The sequence below is a fragment of the Lolium rigidum genome, chromosome 2 (genome assembly GCF_022539505.1).
Source record: "Lolium rigidum isolate FL_2022 chromosome 2, APGP_CSIRO_Lrig_0.1, whole genome shotgun sequence".
Classification (NCBI taxonomy): Eukaryota; Viridiplantae; Streptophyta; class Magnoliopsida; order Poales; family Poaceae; genus Lolium; species Lolium rigidum.
This window is the reverse complement of record NC_061509.1, coordinates 285,401,288-285,421,624: the sequence shown is the minus strand read 5'-3', so window position 1 is coordinate 285,421,624 and position 20,337 is coordinate 285,401,288. Positions and strand designations below refer to the sequence as shown.

Genomic DNA, 20,337 nt, shown 5'->3' with positions numbered 1-20,337 from the left:
CTTGATCACATTAGGGTTTTAGGGTTTAGCACATACACAATATAACAATCATCATGGCATATCACTCAAATGCACAAGTCCTATACATGGCACTATATGTAAGAAAAAGTTTTTGTTGGTTTGAAATTTTGCTCTCTGGAATCCTTCTTCCTTTATTTTATTGAAATTTGGGATGTTACACCGTTGGATATATTGAAACTGATGGCTATCATTGACTGAATCAAATTACAGAATTCGTGGTGTCACGCATGCCGTTGGATAAGGCCATCGTACGGTCAATATCGTTTGGATTCGCGCGTGTGTAGCATTCCAGATTTTTCACGAGAGGGAGCCCATGCAATTCTGGTGCGTGTGCTAGAAGCGTCTCGATAAACGCGGTGTGACAAGCAGCAAGTGAGTGCTCATGTCCAAGGATCGAATCCCACTTTCTGCATTTCAGTTTTAGCGCGGCGAACTTGTAGCGGTTCAATCTAGATATTTCTCCGTTCACAATCGTGTATTGTTTTTTTTTTTTTTTTTTTTTGCAAATAGGACACTCACATTAAAAGAAACATCGAACAGTACAAACCAATCTAAGAAATACGAAAATTACAACAAGATCCTTGAGAAGCCCTTCATCTTCAACTTCTAGACAGTATCGACACTGCGACGCCGCTGCCGCTCCTCCCTGAGTCGGTCTACGTTGTCGATTGCGGACGGGAAGTCGCCAAACGGATAAAAAAGACCACACCCTTCCCGGAGACGAAGAAGTAGGATGAACTGCCGATGAAGCTCCTTGATGATCCGAAGATCCCCACTGCCAGACGAGATCCTTGAAGACCACACCACACCCACAAGCTTTTTGATGTTTCCATCAAGATGGGGTTGAAGCTGGGGAGACATTATTGCACAAGACGCCACCACCACCACCTGAGCGCCGCCCCTACAAACAAAAACCCTAAAGACGTGGAAGAAAGCCCTTAAAACTAGGAAACGGAGCCCTCCTGCCGACGAGGGCCGTGATCCGCCAAGGCCACAGAGGCTGCTGCCGACGGGAGACAGAGGAACCCTAATCGCTTGAGGAGACTGATACGTCTCAAACGTATCTATAATTTCTTATGTTCCATGCTACTTTTATGACAATACTTGAATGTTTTATACATACTTTACAGCATTATTATACATTTTCCGGCACTAACCTATTAACAAGATGCCGAAGCGCCGATTGTCGTTTTCTGCTGTTTTTGGTTTCAGAAATCCTAGTAAGGAAATATTCTCGGAATTGGACGAAATCAACGCCCAGGATCCTATTTTTCCACGAAGCTTCCAGAAGACCGAAGAGATAACGAAGTGGGGCCACGAGGTGGCCAGACCATAGGGTGGCGTGGCCTGGGGCCTGGCCGCGCGGCCCTATGGTGTGGGCCCCTCGTGAGCCCCCCTGACCTACCCTTCCGCCTACATATAGCCTTCGTCGCGAAACCCCCTGTACCGAGAGCCACGATACGGAAAACCTTTCAGAGACGCCGCCACCGCCAATCCCATCTCGGGGGATGATGGCATGTAACTCACACGTTCGTTGGGAACCCCAAGAGGAAGGTATGATGCGCACAGCAGCAAGTTTTCCCTCAGAAAGAAACCAAGGTTTATCGAACCAGGAGGAGCCAAGAAGCACGTTGAAGGTTGATGGCGGCGGGATGTAGTGCGGCGCAACACCGGAGATTCCGGCGCCAACGTGAAACCCGCACAACACAACCAAAGTACTTTGCCCCAACGAAACAGTGAGGTTGTCAATCTCACCGGCTTGTCTGTAACAAAGGATTAACCGTATTGTGTGGAAGATGATTGTTTGCAAGAAAACAAGTAAAGAACAAGTATTGCAGCAGATTTGTATTTCAAGTATAAAAGAATGGACCGGGGTCCACAGTTCACTAGAGGTGTCTCTCCCATAAGATAAAAGCATGTTGGGTGAACAAATTACAGTCGGGCAATTGACAAATAGAGAGGGCATAACAATGCACATACATTTCATGATAAGTACAGTGAGATTTAATTGGGCATTACGACAAAGTACATAGACCGCCATCCAGCTGCATCTATGCCTAAAAAGTTCACCTTCGAGTTATCATCCGAACCCCTTCCGGTATTAAGTTGCAAAGCAACGGACAATTGCATTAAGTATGGTGCGTAATGTAATCAACAACTACATCCTTAGACATAGCATCAATGTTTTATCCCTAGTGGCAACAAGCAATCCACAACCTTAGAACTTTCGTCACCGTCCCAGGTATCAATGGAGGCATGAACCCACTATCGAGCATAAATACTCCCTCTTGGAGTTAAGAGCAAAAACTTGGCCGAGCCTCTACTAATAACGGAGAGCATGCAAGATCATAAACAACACATAGGTAATAACTTGATAATTAACATAACATGGTATTCTCTATCCATCGGATCCCGACAAACACAACATATAGTATTACAAATAGATGATCTTGATCATGTTAGGCAGCTCACAAGATCCAACAATGAAGCACAATGAGGAGAAGACAACCATCTAGCTACTGCTATGGACCCATAGTCCAGGGGTGAACTACTCACTCATCACTCCGGAGGCGACCATGGCGGTGAAGAGTCCTCCGGGAGATGAATCCCCTCTCCGGCGAGGTGCCGGAGGAGATCTCCGAATCCCTCGAGATGGGATTGGCGGCGGCGTCTCCGGAAGGTTTTCCGTATCGTGGCTCTCGGTATCGGGGGTTTCGCGACGGAGGCTTTAAGTAGGCGGAAGGGCAACGTGGGGGCCAAACGAGGGCCCCACACCATAGGTCGGCGCGGCCAGGGCCAGGGCCGCGCCGCCCTATGGTGGCGGCGCCTCGTGGCCCCACTTCGACTCCTCTTCGGTCTTCTGGAAGCTCCGTGGCAAAATAGGACCCTGGGCGTTGATTTCGTCCAATTCCGAGAATATTTCGTTACTAGGATTTCTGAAACCAAAAACAGCGAAAACAAAGAATCGGCTCTTCGGCATCTTGTTAATAGGTTAGTTCTAGAAAATGCACGAATATGACATAAAGTGTGCATAAAACATGTAGATATCATCAATAATGTGGCATGGAACATAAGAAATTATCGATACGTCGGAGACGTATCAGCATCCCCAAGCTTAGTTCTGCTCGTCCCGAGCGGGTAAAACGATAACAAAGATAATTTCTGAAGTGACATGCCATCATAACCTTGATCATACTATTTGTAAACATATGTAATGAATGCAGCGATCAAAACAATGGTAATGTCATGAGTAAACAACTGAATCATAAAGCAAAGACTTTTCATGAATAGTACTTCAAGACAAGCATCAATAAGTCTTGCATAAGAGTTAACTCATAAAGCAATAAATCAAAGTAAAGGAATTGAAGCAACACAAAGGAAGATTAAGTTTCAGCGGTTGCTTTCAACTTGTAACATGTATATCTCATGGATAATTGTCAACATAGAGTAATATAACAAGTGCAATATGCAAATATGTAGGAATCAATGCACAGTTCACACAAGTGTTTGCTTCTTGAGGTGGAGAGAGATAGGTGAACTGACTCAACATAAAAGTAAAAAGAATGGCCCTTCAAAGAGGAAAGCATCGATTGCTATATTTGTGCTAGAGCTTTTATTTTGAAAACATGAAACAATTTTGTCAACGGTAGTAATAAAGCATATGAGTTATGAAAATTATATCTTACAAGTTGCAAGCCTCATGCATAGTATACTAATAGTGCCCGCACCTTGTCCTAATTAGCTTGGACTACCGGATCATTGCAATACACATGTTTTAACCAAGTGTCACAATGGGGTACCTCCATGCCGCATGTACAAAGGTCTAAGGAGAAAGCTCGCATTTTGGATTTCTCGCTTTTGATTATTCTCAACTTAGACATCCATACCGGGACAACATGGACAACAGATAATGGACTCCTCTTAAATGCATAAGCATGTGGCAACAATTATTATTCTCATATGAGATTGAGGATATATGTCCAAAACTGAAACTTCCACCATGAATCATGGCTTTAGTTAGCGGCCCAATGTTCTTCTCTAACAATATGCATGCTCCAACCATTAAGGTGGTAGATCTCTCTTACTTCAGACAAGATGGACATGCATAGCAACTCACATGATATTCAACAAAGAATAGTTGATGGCGTCCCCAGAAGCATGGTTATCGCACAACAAGCAACTTAATAAGAGATAAAGTGCATAAGAACATATTCAATACCACAATAGTTTTTAAGCTATTTGTCCCATGAGCTATATATTGCAAAGGTGAATGATGGAATTTTAAAGGTAGCACTCAAGCAATTTACTTTGGAATGGCGGATAAATACCATGTAGTAGGTAGGTATGGTGGACACAAATGGCATAGTGGTTGGCTCAAGGATTTTGGATGCATGAGAAGTATTCCCTCTCGATACAAGGTTTAGGCTAGCAAGGTTATTTGAAACAAACACAAGGATGAACGGTGCAGCAAAACTCACATAAAAGACATATTGTAAACATTATAAGACTCTACACCGTCTTCCTTGTTGTTCAAAACTCAATACTAGATATTATCTAGACTCTAGAGAAACCAAATATGCAAACCAAATTAGCAAGCTCTAAGTGTTTCTTCATTAATGGGTGCAAAGTATATGATGCAAGAGCTTAAACATGAGCACAACAATTGCCAAGTATCAAATTATCCAAGACATTTTAGAATTACTACATGTAGCATTTTCCAATTCCAACCATATAACAATTTAACGAAGAAGATTCAACCTTCGCCATGAATACTATGAGTAGAGCCTAAGGACATACTTATCCATATGCTACAGCGGAGCGTGTCTCTCTCCCACAAATTGAATGCTAGGATCCATTTTATTCAAACAAAACAAAAACAAAAACAAACCGACGCTCCAAGCAAAGTGCATAAGATGTGACGGAATAAAAATATAGTTTCAGGGGAGGAACCTGATAATGTTGTCGATGAAGAAGGGGATGCCTTGGGCATCCCCAAGCTTAGATGCTTGAGTCTTCTTAAAATATGCAGGGGTGAACCACCGGGGCATCCCCAAGCTTAGAGCTTTCACTCTCCTTGATCATATTGTATCATACTCCTCTCTTGATCCTTGAAAACTTCCTCCACACCAAACTCGAAACAACTCATTAGAGGGTTAGTGCACAATAAAAATTAACATGTTCAGAGGTGACACAATCATTCTTAACACTTCTGGACATTGCATAAAGCTACTGGACATTAATGGATCAAACAAATTCATCCAACATAGCAAAAGAGGCAATGCGAAATAAAAGGCAGAATCTGTCAAAACAGAACAGTCCGTAAAGATGGATTTTATTAAGGCACCAGACTTGCTCAAATGAAAATGCCCAAATTGAATGAAAGTTGTGTACTTATCTGAGGATCACTCACGTAAATTGGCATAATTTTCTGAGTTACCTATAGAGAATTAGACCCAGATTCGTGACAGTAAAGAAATCTGTTTCTGCGCAGTAATCCAAATCTAGTATTTACTTTACTATCAAAGATTTTACTTGGCACAACAAAACATAAAACTAAGATAAGGAGAGGTTGCTACAGTAGTAAACAACTTCCAAGACTCAAATTCAAAACAAAAATACTGTAGTAAAAACATGGGTTGTCTCCCATAAGCGCTTTTCTTTAACGCCTTTCAGCTAGGCGCAGAAAGTGTGTATCAAGTAACATCAAGAGACGAAACATCAACATCATAATTTGTCCTAATAATAGAATCATAAGGTAACTTTATTCTCTTTCTAGGGAAGTGTTCCATACCTTTCTTGAGAGGAAATTGATATTTAATATTACCTTCCTTCATATCAATAGTAGCACCAACGGTTCGAAGAAAAGGTCTTCCCAATATAATGGGGCAAGATGCATTGCATTCAATATCCAAGGCAACAAAATCAACGGGGACAAGGTTATTGTTAACCATAATATGAACATTATCAATTCTCCCCAAAGGTTTCTTTTTAGCATTATCAGCGAGATTAACATCCAGATAACAGTTTTTCATTGGTGGCAAGTCAAGCATATCATAGACTTTCTTAGGCATAACAGAAATGCTTGCACAAAGATCACATAAAGCATTACAATCAAAATATTTGACCCTCATTTTAATGATGGGCTCCCAACCATCTTCTAGCTTTCTAGGAATAGAAGTTTCAAGTTTTAGTTTCTCTTCTCTAGCTTTTATGAGAGCATTTGTAATATGTTTTGTGAAAGCCAAGTTTACAGCGCTAGCATTGGGACTTTTAGCAAGTTTTTGTAAGAACTTTATAACTTCAGAGATGTGGCAATCATCAAAATCTAAATCATTACAATTTAAAGCAATGGGATTATCATCCCCAAGGTTGGAAAAAATTTCAGCGGTTTTATCACGAGCAGTTTCAGCAGTTTTAGCAGTTTCAGGTAATTTTGCGCGCTTTGCACTAGGAGTAGAAACATTGCCAACACCAATTATTTTACCATTAGTAGTAGGAGGTGCAGCAACATGTGAATCATTAGCATTGCTAGTGGTGGTAATAGTCCAAACTTTAGCTACATTTTTCTCTTTAGCTAGTTTTTCATTTTCTTCTCTATCCCACCTAGCACGCAGTTCAGCCATTAATCTTATATTCTCATTAATTCTAACTTGGATGGCATTTGCTGTAGTAACAATTTTATTTTCAATATCCCTATTAGGCATAAATTTCGATTTCAAAAGATCAACATCAGAGGCAAGACTATCAACCTTAGAAGCGAGAATATCAATTTTATTGAGCTTTTCCTCAACGATTTGTTAAAGGCAGTTTGTGTACTAATAAATTCTTTAAGCATAGCTTCAAGTCCAGGGGTGTATTCCTATTATTGTTGTAAGAATTCCCATAAGAATTAGCATAACCGTTACCATTATTATAAGGATATGGCCTATAGTTATTACTACAATTGTTCCGATAAGCATTGTTGTTGAAATTACTATTTTTAATGAAGTTTACATCAACATGTTCTTCTTGGGCAACCAATGAAGCTAACGGAACATTATTAGGATCAACATTAGTCCTATCATTCACAAGCATAGACATAATAGCATCAATCTTATCGTTCAAGGAAGAGGATTCTTCAACAGAGTTTACCTTCTTACCTTGTGGAGCTCTTTCCGTGTGCCATTCAGAGTAATTAATCATCATATTGTCAAGGAGCTTTGTTGCTTCACCAAGAGTGATGGACATAAAGGTACCTCCAGCAGCTGAATCCAATAAATTCCGCGAAGAAAAATTTAGTCCTGCATAAAAGGTTTGGATGATCATCCAAGTAGTCGATCCATGGGTTGGGAAATTTTTAACCAAAGATTTCATTCTTTCCCAAGCTTGAGCAACATGTTCATTATCTAATTGTTTAAAATTCATTATGCTACTTCTCAAAGATATAATTTTAGCAGGGGGATAATATCTACCAATAAAAGCATCCTTGCATTTAGTCCAGGAATCAATACTATTCTTAGGCGAGAGATAGCAACCAATCTTTAGCTCTTCCTCTTAATGAGAAAGGAAACAATTTTAATTTTATAATGTCACCATCTACATCTTTATACTTTTGCATTTCACACAATTCAACAAAATTATTGAGATGGGCAGCAGCATCATCGGAACTAACAACGAGAAAATTGCTCTCGCATAACAAGATTCGATAAAGCGGGTTTAATTTCAAAGAATTCCGCTGTAGTAGCAGGTGGAGCAATAGGTGTGCATAAGAAATCATTATTATTTGTGGTTGTGAAGTCACACAACTTAGTATTTTTAGGGGTGGCCATTTTAGCAGTAGTAAATAAAGCAAACTAGATAAAGTAAATGCAAGTAACTAATTTTTTTGTGTTTTTGATATAGCAAACAAGATAGTAAATAAAGTAATGCTAGCAACTAATTTTTTTGTGTTTTGATATAAGTGCAGCAAACAAAGTAGTAAATCAAATAAAGCAAGACAAAAACAAAGTAAAGAGATTGGGAAGTGGAGACTCCCCTTGCAGCGTGTCTTGATCTCCCCGGCAACGGCGCCAGAAAAAGAGCTTGATGGCGTGTAACTCACACGTTCGTTGGGAACCCCAAGAGGAAGGTATGATGCGCACGGCAGCAAGTTTTCCCTCGAGAAAGAAACCAAGGTTTATCGAACCAGGAGGAGCCAAGAAGCACGTTGAAGGTTGATGGCGGCGGGATGTAGTGCGGCGCAACACTAGAGATTCCGGCGCCAACGTGGAACCTGCACAACACAACCAAAGTACTTTGCCCCAACGAAACAGTGAGGTTGTCAATCTCACCGGCTTGCTGTAACAAAGGATTAACCGTATTGTGTGGAAGATGATTGTTTGCAACAAAACAGTAAAGAACAAGTATTGCAGCAGATTTGTATTTCAGTATAAAAGAATGGACCGGGGTCCACAGTTCACTAGAGGTGTCTCTCCCATAAGATAAAAGCATGTTGGGTGAACAAATTACAGTCGGGCAATTGACAAATAGAGAGGGCATAACAATGCACATACATGTCATGATAAGTACGGTGTGATTTAATTGGGCATTACGACAAAGTACATAGACAGACCATCCAGTTGCATCTATGCCTAAAAAGTCCACCTTCGAGTTATCATCCGAACCCCTTCCGAGTATTAAGTTGCAAAGCAACAGACAATTGCATTAAGTATGGTGCGTAATGTAATCAACAACTACATCCTTAGACATAGCATCAATGTTTTATCCCTAGTGGCAACAGCAATCCACAACCTTAGAACTTTCTGTCACTGTCCCAGGTATCAATGGAAGCATGAACCCACTATCGAGCATAAATACTCCCTCTTGGAGTTAAGAGCAAAAACTTGGCCAGAGCCTCTACTAATAACGGAGAGCATGCAAGATCATAAACAACACATAGGTAATAACTTGATAATTAACATAACATGGTATTCTCTATCCATCGGATCCCGACAAACACAACATATAGTATTACGGATAGATGATCTTGATCATGTTAGGCAGCTCACAAGATCCAACAATGAAGCACAATGAGGAGAAGACAACCATCTAGCTACTCGCTATGGACCCATAGTCCAGGGGTGAACTACTCACTCATCACTCCGGAGGCGACCATGGCGGTGAAGAGTCCTCCGGGAGATGAATCCCCTCTCCGGCAGGGTGCGGAGGAGATCTCCGGAATCCCCCGAGATGGGATTGGCGGCGGCGTCTCTGGAAGGTTTTCCGTATCGTGGCTCTCGGTACTGGGGGTTTCGCGACGGAGGCTTTAAGTAGGCGGAAGGGCAACGTGGGGGGCCACATGAGGGCCCCACACCATAGGTCGGCGCGGCCAGGGCCTGGGCCGCGCCGCCCTATGGTGGCGGCGCCTCGTGGCCCCACTTCGACTCCTCTTCGGTCTTCTGGAAGCTCCGTGGCAAAATAGGACCCTGGGCGTTGATTTCGTTCAATTCCGAGAATATTTCGTTACTAGGATTCACTACTAGGGAAAAGCCTATAGGTGGAGGCAGGTAGTACCGGCGCACCACCTTGTGCATGCGCCGGTGCAAATCATTGCCGGCGCACCACATTTCAGCCGCGCCGGCGATGAAGGGGGTCCATCATTCGGCCCCTGGATAAGAAGTGGCACACACGAGATATGGCGGATGACGTTTACCGGGTTGAAGTGGATCGGGCGTTACCGGGCTATGAGGATTTGTTTCCTCCTAATCAACCGCATGGTGCCGATGACGATAGCCCGTTGAATCGGCCTCACCGAAGGGTTGGCTACTGCTATGGCCGAAGACCCTAATTCGGATCAACACCTACTCGGGGTCGACGGCAAGCAAAGACAAGCACCTTGCGGCGCCACATGTCGAGCGTCCCTCCACGACGGCCGGCGGCGCCGTGGTCATCGCCCCCACCGAACGGCCAGCTGCGCCGGAGGTCGGCGCCCCACCACAACAGCCGGCTGCGCCGGAGGCCGAGGAATATGAACGTGACAACTTCCAATGGGATATTCCTACGTCTTCACAAGTTGTCCATGAGGATGCGCCGGGCTTCAAATATGTGTGCTCCAAGAAGGCTGTTCGATTCTCAAGAAACGGCCGATGAGGCGGAAAATCCCGAGGAGGTCGCCACCGCCGCCGTCAAAAATATGTTGAGCCCAAACACACTCCGTGCTACGGCCACTACGGCGATGGATGGTCCAGCACTACAACCCAAGAAGAGGAAGAGGGCAAATAAGAAGGACGCCCAAGACAAGGCGGCGGCGGCCAAATCCAAGGACAAGGTCCCACTCCTTGACAAGTTGCCAAACAATTGGCGACCTCTGCATCACTTGGGTCAACCGATGCTGCCGGGAGCATGTCGTGAAGAAACTCACCCCGGATATGAGGAGCTTGCATGAGGCCTGTCTTGCATGTGGAGAACCTTCTTCTCAAATCAAAAGATCCTGGTTACCCTCTCTTCGTGGCGAAGGTGCCAACTGGCATGAACTTCGTCGAGAAGTACCCCGCGGACTTGTGCTTCATCCGGTTCAACGACATCTTCAGCATCTATCGCATGCAAGCGCTCCACTTTAGTGTGGTTCGCCTAGTTGCTCTTAGCATGTCTTCCCAGATTGTTAAGGAGGGGACGCCGACCATCGCGATCATGGACCCCTTCTATATGCGGGAGAGCATCATCCGCAACCCCGGGGATCGCGCGATTGCCACCCAGCAGGTCGAGGATTTCATGCTCGGCGAACATTAAGAAGGGCGCCATTCTCATCCCTTACTTCCCGAGTAAGTAATCACTCGCTAGTCCCCCATCACCATTCTATCCTATATCTCCATTTGCATTTCCAAAGGTTAATCCGTGTGTTTTCCGCAGAGACAAGTTCTGCACCCTCATCGTCGTGCACCCGCAACACTCGCATGCGGTCTATCTCGACTCGGGTAGGGACCGCAAGAAAGACTACTCCCACATCGGGGCCCTTCTCAATGATGCTCTCACCGGCTTCGCCAACAAGGCGAGCCCCCTCAAAGTAGAGAGGAAATCCCGAGGAGGCTTCGTCTTAACCCACACAACCAACTTCCCCTGCCTCAGGCAGTCGACGCCCGACAATGGGATGGACGCGTGGTACGCCATCCTTCGGATGCGAGGAGTACATAAAGTACGCGAGATGACATGTTGCTGCCGGATAATCTCGAAACAGGTTTGCAAACATGGCGGATGTCCCCGATAGAGAGATTAGAAAGAAGCTGGGGTCGCATCCAGCGGTTCATTTGCACGATAATCCCGCAGGATGTCAACAATAGGTCCGGCGAGTTCTTCTACGGCTATGGTCTACCACCTAATGACGAGATAGACCTCCGCTTGGAGATGTCGCGTGATGAGAGGCCGTTCAACTCGCTTGAGGGCTGCCGTCCATTCCCCCCTAGGCGTACAACCTGATCCTACGACGGGAACACTTGCTAAAGCTTGAACGATATGTCCTTGAACTTCCGTACTGTAATAATTGTTATATATTCCCATAGAATCGAGTAGTTGCTTTTATTTAGTTGTATGAATGTGCATGTGAACATGTGTCCGTAGTTTCATTTACTTTGCTATATATTTCAAGATTATGGCGTACATAGCTTAATAATTATTTGCATTTACTCGACCACTACTTGCCTCGTATTTGGAGTTCGCCGATGATTAGAATGTTCGGTCAATCGTACACTCGGGGGTGGAGCCAGTGAGCCTTGGTGCGACGGCCACAAGTATCAATCTATTGTGCATCCTACCTAGCCTCTCACTGACTCCATCCCTGGATGTTAATATTTGTTTCGACCGACAAAGTATGCGGCACGCTATTTAATTCGTACTACTTGTCTTCTATTTGAGTTCGCACTTCTTAATTGCATTGGCCGATGATTAAAATGTTCGGTCACTTGTACACTCCGGGGTGGGGCCAGTGAGGCTTGGTGTGATGGCCACAAATATCAATCTATTGTGCATCCTACCTAGCCTCACCGACCCCATCCCTGTATGTTATTATTTATTTCGACCAACAAAGTATGAGGCACATGCTATTTAGTTCATACTACTTGTCTCTTATTTGAGTTGGCACTTGTTCATTGCATTGGTACTAACGTTTTACTTGTCTTGTGAATGGAGATGCCGACGACATATGTCGTGTACAAGGGGAGGGTTCCTGGAGTCTACGACGACCGGGAGGACTGTCGGAGACAGGTGCACCGTTTCAGCGGCAACAGCTACAAGGGATACCCCACTAGGGTGGAGGCGGAAGGAAGATACGCCCGTTATCTAGCGGGAGAGATGAGGGACATGAGGAGGAACCGGATGAAGACCATGGCCTTCGTGATGATGGTCATGACCATGTTGGTCATGTTCTATGTGATTCTAGTTTAGGTTAGGACCTACATTGTGAGGTGTATGACGATACTTGTGACGACTATGTACCAAGACTTCTAACTTTGTGAAACTTCGCCGTTCGGTGTTGCATATGCACATGTGTGTTGTATGAATCAACACATTCCGAAACGAGACTTGCGTATTTGTGTACCGATACCGAAATGAAACTTGGCTCTCTATGTGCTTCTCATATTGCATGTAATACTGTATAAATATGAACTGCGTTTAAATATATACTGTCTGTCAAATATGTATTGTAATATGTTGTCAAAATTGTATTGTAATATGCTTGGAAAAAAGAATTTTCGAATTAATTGCCGGCGCACCTAAATGACACATTGCCGGCGCACGTGGCATTCGCCGGTCGTTGGAAGCACTACTGCCGGCGCACCCGATAGTGCGCCGGTGGAATAGATCTTTGCCGGCGAAGCAGGGTGGTGCGCCGGCAGAGCAGAGATATCGCCGGCGCACTACCAGGCGCGCCGGCAGTGTCCGTTTATCACCGGCGCGTTCGCACCGGCGGGCTCGTGGTGCGCCGGCAATGGGGGTTTTAGGTGCGCCGGCAATGGGCCTTTCCCTAGTAGTGATTTCTGAAACCAAAAACAGCAGAAAACAGCAACTGGCTCTTCGGCATCTTGTTAATAGGTTAGTTCCAGAAAATGCACGAATATGACATAAAGTGTGCATAAAACATGTAGATATCATCAATAATGTGGCATGGAACATAAGAAATTATCGATACGTCGGAGACGTATCAGGGGATTCAGGAGATCGCCTCCGGCACCCTGCCGGAGAGGGGAATCATCACCGGAGGGGCTCTACTTCATCATGCCCGCCTCCGGATTGATGCGTGAGTAGTTCATCCTTGGACTATGGGTCCATAGCAGTAGCTAGATGGTTGTCTTCTCCGCTTGTGCTATCATTGTTTAGATCTTGTGAGCTGCCTAACATGATCAAGATCATCTATTTGTAATGCTACATGTTGTGTTTGGTGGGATCCGATGAATCTAGAATACTATGTTAAGTTGATTATCAATCTATCATATATGTGTTGTTTATGTTCTTGCATGCTCTCCGTTGCTAGTAGAGGCTCGGCCAAGTTGATACTTGTAACTCCAAGAGGGGGTAATTATGCTCGATAGTGGGTTCATGCCTCCATTGAATGCTGGGACAAGTGACGAGAAAGTTCTAAGGTTGTAGATGTGATGTTGCTACTAGGGATAAAACATTGATGCTTTGTCTAAGGATATTTGTGTTGATTACATTACGCACCATACTTAATGCAATTATCTGTTGTTTACAACTTAATACTGGAAGGGGTGCGGATGCTAACCCGAAGGTGGATTATTTAGGCATAGATGCATGCTGGATAGCGGTCTATGTACTTTGTCGTAATGCCCTGATTAAATCACATAGTAATCATCGTTGATATGTATTGAATCTTGATTTGTCAATTGCCCACCCGTAATTTGTTCATCCAAGCATGTTAGTTATCTTATTGGAGAGACACCACTAGTGAACTGTGGACCCCGGTCCATTCTTTTACATCTGAATACATTCTACTCGCAATCATTGTTTTTACTTGTTCTTTGCAAACAAACACCATCTTCCACTCGATACGTTTAATCCTTTGTTTTCAGCAAGCCGGTGAGATTGACAACCTCAACTGTTACGTTGGGGCAAAGTATCTTGATTGTGTTGTGCAGGTTCCGCGTTGGCGCCGGTTTCACTGGTGTTGCGCCGCACTACACTCCTCCACCAGCAACCTTCACGTGCTTCTTGGCTCCTACTGGTTCGATAACCTTGGTTTCATACTGAGGGAAACTTGCTTCTATACGCATCATACCTTCCACTTGGGGTTCCCAACGGACGTGTGCATCTACGCATATCAGAGACCCTCACGAGCGAAGGGGTATGAGACGTCAATAATTGTTGTATGCATAAAATACTTTTCTAACTAGAAGGAGAAGAAATCTAAGAAATAACCCAGAACAAAAATACTCTTTTTTAAACTGCATGTAGCCTTTTATTTTACGATAATAATCAAATTTCGAAGTTAAAAAAATATGTGATTGTATGTAGTCAAACGATATATACTATAACCATGCAAATTCTTAATGAGAAATACTTTATATTTATCAGTACACAAAAATGATAAAAAGTTTCATTTTTGTGTACCATCGAATACCAAGAATTGTGAGTGCCCATGGTATGGTATATACGATCGGAAATGCATGTTGGCTCCCGGGTCCAGATGAACCTGATAGCTGGACCAATCAGCCGAAGACAGATTGATAGCAACCCAGGTATTCCATCCCGTATTTGATTGCACACACGCAGTATTGCACAGTGCACTTGCAGAAGCAGTAGACGCATTGATTGCAACGGCCCGTCTCAGTACAAACTTTGCCCTGACGTCCTGGACCAAAGTCTAGTGTTTTGGACAGCACTCGTATTCAATTCTCTAGACGCACACTCCTTCAGTACATGGTTTTGCCACTGCCCTCCATAAGAAATCTGAATTTTCAGTACAGATTTGTTCTGAAACTAGTTTCCTACAAATCTACAGCTCGTCAGTTACAATTCGTGAATCCCACATGTTTCATACAAGTTCTCTTTAAATGCCCAGTTACACCACATCAGCTGCATCTAGCTTCCTTTCTTGGCAGCTTTGCCATGTCTCCTCGTTCAGGACATGTCGTTTTTCTTTGTGCCCAGGTTTCTTTGCATATGCTGCAAAACCTTGATCTTCTACCTGCATCTTTGTATGGTGCTTTCTCCCTGCTCGTACTAGGCCTCCTTCACATTCTTACAAGCAGCTGAAAGCCATGAATTGTCGTTCTCCAGCAGCAACGACGGGTCATGTTCAGAGCAATCCACATGTATTTCCTTCCGCTTCCGAACTGTCATTCTATCCTCAAAGGCAACACCATCTCTAGCTTCGTCAAATGGTGATTTGGTAGCCAGAATATGATGGCGATTTGGCGTGTTGGAGGTGTCAGCTCCTATTTGGAGGGGCGCCGGTGAAGATGCTCTAACAAAGGAAATAACGGAGCAAAGAATTTATAAAAGATTAACAAAACGAAACTTTGAGGGTAGACTTGAAGGGTGTATAACCTCTCTAGCTTATCTGCGTCGCATATACTGTTCCATCATATCAGCAACACTGGACCGGGATGGGAAGTTGCAAACCCTTTCATCCATGGGTTGCTGGCGTAACTAGGTCCACATAAATACTTCTGTTTCGGAAGAGGGTGTGTCGTGTGGCCAAAGATGGTTGTGCCAACATTGTTCTGGTCACAGGCGTAAAAACATTTCAGTTGGTCACATAACTTAGAGGAGAACTCCTTGATCTTAGTGGCATATTGTCAAATACACATTGCTCTTGAATTGTTGCTTCAGGCGCTGTGCTGTGATCTCCCTAGGCTTCTTCTGTAGAATAACTTCGGCGCTTCCCCTTGAGCGATGCTACACCACCCGAACTCTCGCCTTGTACATAGGATGAGGGATGGCTCAAGTTGCAGGTGAATCAGGCTGAGTGAAAAACGTAGTGACATAATGATCAGTGAGGGGACCTATTACAGGCACTGACCTTCGCATCAGACATATTGACTACTTGTCCGGCAAAAAAAATTCATAGTGTAATTTCAAGAAAAACATCAATGAGCAAAACTATAGGTGTTCTGCATTTGGTGCATACCTGTTACAAGGTGCCATGGCCTAAGTGGACAGTCTGTGGATCCACGGATCTGGCAGCAGATGCACTTGTCGCTCAGAGCACTGAGCTAGAACATGTCTAGTTGTGTGTTCTGTCAGGCGGTTGAAAATGTGAGACATGCTTCTTGCATTCTGTTCCTTCAGTAATTTAGCAATTGGGTCTGCTGCTTGCAAACACATAACATCAATAACAAAGAAAAATCGGTTGTTACATAGCAGGGAGTCTGAGAAACTTACAAGCTCCGGGTACTTTGTCCTCGAGTACTGGTAGTAATCACTCAGACCAACTAAGTCAGACGGCGAAGCAGCTGGCAGTGGCGGCACGTCAGTCCGAGAACCACATGACGTTGCAGGGGTGTCACCACAGAGCTGGGGGTGATTGCAGTCATCTGCCATCCATGTAAGGGAGTTACAGGTCGCACTTCTTCCAAGTCTATATAGTTGGAACGGTTGCAACAAACATTGTTGGCATGCCTAAGCTGAAAAAATGAGATCAAATGAAAAGGAGTAAAATGATCATGACTGTCACCCATGTTGTAGTTTGGTATATTTAAAGAGGAATATGCTAACCAGGGAGCACCCGTAGGGAACTGTAGGCTTTCCCATGTCGGCAGCCACAGTGAACATTCTCAAACCCGTGGCAGCACATCATCTTTAGTCGTGAACAGCCCAAGGCTGAGATTATCCAATAGAAAAATCTGTTTAATGTACAAGAAGTATATCCATGGGCCTCGTATGAAAACATATGTAAAAATGGACTGACCTGCAGAAAAAAATGACACCCGAACAACTTGATGGTGCCATTCCTCTTGGACATATCTTTCTTCAGTTTTGCGACGGCATGAAGCAGGCACTGTAACACATATGCACACCAATTGAATTGTCCAATGTTCTCTGTGTTCCCCAAAAATCAATTTGATAGTAGTAATACTTCATCGAGGGTGCTAGCAACTAGGGTGCTAGCAACTGACCCATCACAAAAATGACAAATGCAGTCTGAAAACAATCCTTGTACAGCTTGCTTGAAACTACTCTGATATCCATCTTTATAAATTTTTCGGCTGCACGTAGGCTGTGAGCCCCTGCTTTGTCCATGCCGAGCGAGCTCTTGATAAAATCGATTGATCTTCAGTAATATTGGCCTTCACATCACGGTTGCCACATGGTGCAATGAAAACCTTGTGTATATCTGTGGCCCAGAACCGGAGAATATTATTTTCATTGATGCATATGACACAGCGCTGAACATAAGCCTTATTCATGGTCCATGCACTAAATTTCAGACTCAACTTCTGCAGCACCGGCAACTTCAGAATCCCACTGAATCCAATTTCGCTGACATGCCATCTCTTGAACCCGGTGATCCCCTTTAGTACCTCAACCACATGCTTGACAGAAATAGGGGACGTGAAGTGCTCAGTTGACTGACCATTGCTGCCTCCGCTTGCATCGTCCTGTGGGAGCTCTGGCTGAGCGACATGCCTGCTGCCTCTGGATCATGCGTTGCTGCCGGCATCCGACATACCTGTGGTGAGAAAAGATCTGCAGTTAGTTTTACGCAAAGCTAGAATGACATTGGAGAAGCTTGAGGCACGAGGGGGCTAGAATGACACCAGATTTTTACAAACCATAATTCAGTTCTAGATACTACTATATCACACGAACGCAGACAGACTAGTTAACTGAATTGCACATGTACCTTGTTCTTAATGAAAACTGGTCGAACTCCCTGCATCTGCCACTGACGAGATCTTTTCGATAAGATTTTTTTCCTGCCACCACCCAACGCAACATGCCTATGAATTACATCTCACAATCTGTACCTTTTTGTCCACCCCGGAGAGCTCGGAACTTCGGATCCATTTTCCCTGTCGAGAGTGCGGAGTCAGCTTCCTGCTCACCACCCCTGGCCGCAGCTTGGACGATGCCAAATTGCCAATCACAGATTGATCCTACTCCACCGAGCCTAGATATCAGCACAGAAAATGGAGGAGACATGGCCTACCGGTCAAATCACGGGAGCTGATTTTGTAGCTGCTAGCGCCATGCCCGGGGAAGAAGACTCGCACACACCTGCCTGCTCCCTAGATCCAAGGGGAAGTCCATTTCGTTGATACAGGTCGCCGGCGAAGTCGTGATATACTCCCCGTCCCGGCCGCCGCAACAGCTCCCGCCGCCCGCTTCGCCTCCTCGAATTGCCGGTGGTATGTGGAACAGGCTGCCTACTCTCTGCTTGAGGACGACACAGAGTTCCATAGGTCAGACCCGTGGTCTAGGAAGCCTCCAGCAAATTGTACCGCGGGTCCAGATGATCGTCGAAACGCCTCTCCGTCCCGCAATCGTTACTGCTGCGGAGTTTGCTACGAACCGTACACTACAACCACGATGTATTCTTTATTTACTTCTCTGTGTAGCTCATTTATTGCTGCCTCATTCATCAATCCCCATACACAATACAACGGTCCAGATAGCAGGTTCACTTGGACCCGGGAGCCAAAACTCCACTCCCATATACGATAGACTACATTCATTTTTTTAACCTATTGAATATGATTTGAAGTTTCCAAAACTTGTCCGCATTACTATATTCATTCTATATTCGTTACAATGAATATCATTGGTCTATCCATTGTGCTTGGTGGATGAAAAAGAAATCCACAAGTAATATACTCCCTCCGTCTAGAAATGTAAGAAGTTTTAGATACTTTTAAAATAGACTAGATACAAACTAAAATTAGTGAACTGATAAACTAAAACTAGACTAGATATAAACTAAAGTAGATGAATCTACAAAAGACTATATAGTCTTACATTTCCGTAAGGAGAGAGTAACATGCGAAGATTCCACAACAAATTCACTTTAAATAAGTGTTTCAATTGTTTCACTAATTTGGTACAGTGTTTCTGAATAATAGTATTACGTGCAAAGCACGTACAAATGACTAGTATTATTACCTATATCAAAGTTGAACCCTTTTACGGGAAGGAGATCAATTTGGGTACTGTTCCCTCCACGTTTTCCTCCAATCAAATTTAAACACGTACTCTCTTTTTATTACTGTAGACACGCGAGCTTCCTGTAAATGCGCCAGATTTGTTTCTTTTCCTCCTTTTTTTCCGTATGTACAACTCGCGGTTACCGGGAGCCAGCCGGTGGATCCATAAATTGTGGGCCGGTTTCCTTCTTTTCTTTCCTTCTGATTACCTCTAATTTCCGGTGCTCCCGGTCTTCACCGATCGTGCATGTCTTTGGATTTCCACGGGCATCCTCTCATTGACACGTATCTTTTTTACGTGTCCATCTTCTTTCTCCATCCTTCTTTCAACCGCTTTTCTTTTCCCTAAATTTCCGAGTCCATACCTAGCTTACAGGATTGCGTCGGCGAATCCAGCGTTTCTTCCTTCATCATGTTCTTCTTCTTTCTCATTCGGATTTCCTTGCCTCTGTGTTTTGCCAGGTTCTAATCTTTTGTTTCCCTCTGCTTCTGCCTCATATTTTGCGTTCTTTGTCCTCATATTTTGAGTTCTTTGTCCTGGCTGAGTTCATCTTCTTTGTTGCAGGTTTCAATATGAGCAAGGATGGCGGGGCGAGGCCGCCGCCTCTGCATTTGCTTCTGTCGCGGCCCCATGGGTTGGAGGACTTAACTTCTATCCATGCTCAGATGCCGTTCTTGCCATTGCCTGCGCCGTCTGTGCCGCCGCTTCCGTCATCCATGCCCTTGCATCCGTCTTCGTCGCCGTGTAGCCGGTGTGGCCTGGATGAGCTGTCTTTTGGGTCGATGGGTCATTGCTCATCGTGTTCCCGCGGGCGTGCCCTAGGCTTCTCTGCCGCCGGTGGTGTTGTTGGCGCCCCAGTTGTTGATTCGGTTGTTGTTGCTGCTGCCTCCGATCATCTGCCGTCTCAGGCTTCTCTGCCGCCGCTGGTGTTGTTGGTGCCCCAGTTGTTGATTCGGTTGTTGCTGCTGCTTCCGATCATCTGCCGTCTCAGGTTTTCGTCTTGTTTGCTGCTAATTCTCTGGCTGTTACGCGGCCTGGTGCGAGTGTACACCGGGGATCTGGTTGTTCGTGTGGGCGGTCACTTTTCGCTTCGGTTCATCCACCTCTACGCCGGCGGCTTCATCTGCAAGGTGTTGGTCCCGCTGCCGCTGTTGGCTGTGGCCCTTCTTTGCCAGCTGTGCGTGTTCCTTTCTGTCTGCTGCCTCT

General features: G+C 44.6%; 1 protein-coding gene and 1 long non-coding RNA gene across 9 annotated transcripts; both read right to left on the bottom strand.

The window, feature by feature from the left end:
• Positions 1-14,896: 14,896 nt before the first annotated feature.
• Positions 14,897-16,765, bottom strand: LOC124693596. Of its 2 annotated transcripts, XR_007000103.1 has the most exons (5): positions 16,705-16,765; positions 16,372-16,613; positions 16,118-16,298; positions 15,535-15,951; positions 14,897-15,451 (listed from the first exon to the last, which is right to left on the bottom strand). It is a non-coding gene; the product is annotated as an uncharacterized LOC124693596 (long non-coding RNA). The 2 variants fall into 2 exon arrangements; XR_007000102.1 differs by having other exon boundaries at positions 16,372-16,759.
• LOC124693595 lies at positions 16,765-18,382 on the bottom strand. 7 transcript variants are annotated; one of them, XR_007000101.1, is made up of 4 exons: positions 18,140-18,382; positions 17,958-18,002; positions 17,834-17,875; positions 16,864-17,659 (listed from the first exon to the last, which is right to left on the bottom strand). XR_007000101.1 is itself a non-coding variant. In XM_047227079.1 (4 exons), the coding sequence occupies exons 2-4, from the start codon at positions 17,926-17,928 to the stop codon at positions 17,181-17,183; spliced, it is 501 nt and encodes a 166-aa protein (XP_047083035.1). In that variant the 5' UTR covers positions 17,929-18,100; positions 18,208-18,382; the 3' UTR covers positions 16,864-17,180. The 7 variants fall into 7 exon arrangements, 1 of the variants encoding a protein (XP_047083035.1); XM_047227079.1 differs by having other exon boundaries at positions 16,864-17,490; positions 17,564-17,659; positions 17,834-18,100; positions 18,208-18,382; XR_007000096.1 differs by adding an exon at positions 16,765-16,832 and having other exon boundaries at positions 16,898-17,659; positions 17,834-18,382.
• Between the last annotated feature and the right edge of the window lie 1,955 nt (positions 18,383-20,337).

Coding starts and splice junctions, on each gene's coding strand:
- LOC124693595 (XM_047227079.1), bottom strand. CDS start 17,928: ATGTTGCGTTGGGTGGTGGCAGGAAAAAAATCTTATCGAAAAGATCTC. Junction 17,660..17,833: donor CAGTTTTCATTAAGAACAAG/GTACATGTGCAA, acceptor TTCTCACCACAG/GTATGTCGGATGCCGGCAGC. Junction 17,491..17,563: donor TGCAAGCGGAGGCAGCAATG/GTCAGTCAACTG, acceptor GGGGATCACCGG/GTTCAAGAGATGGCATGTCA.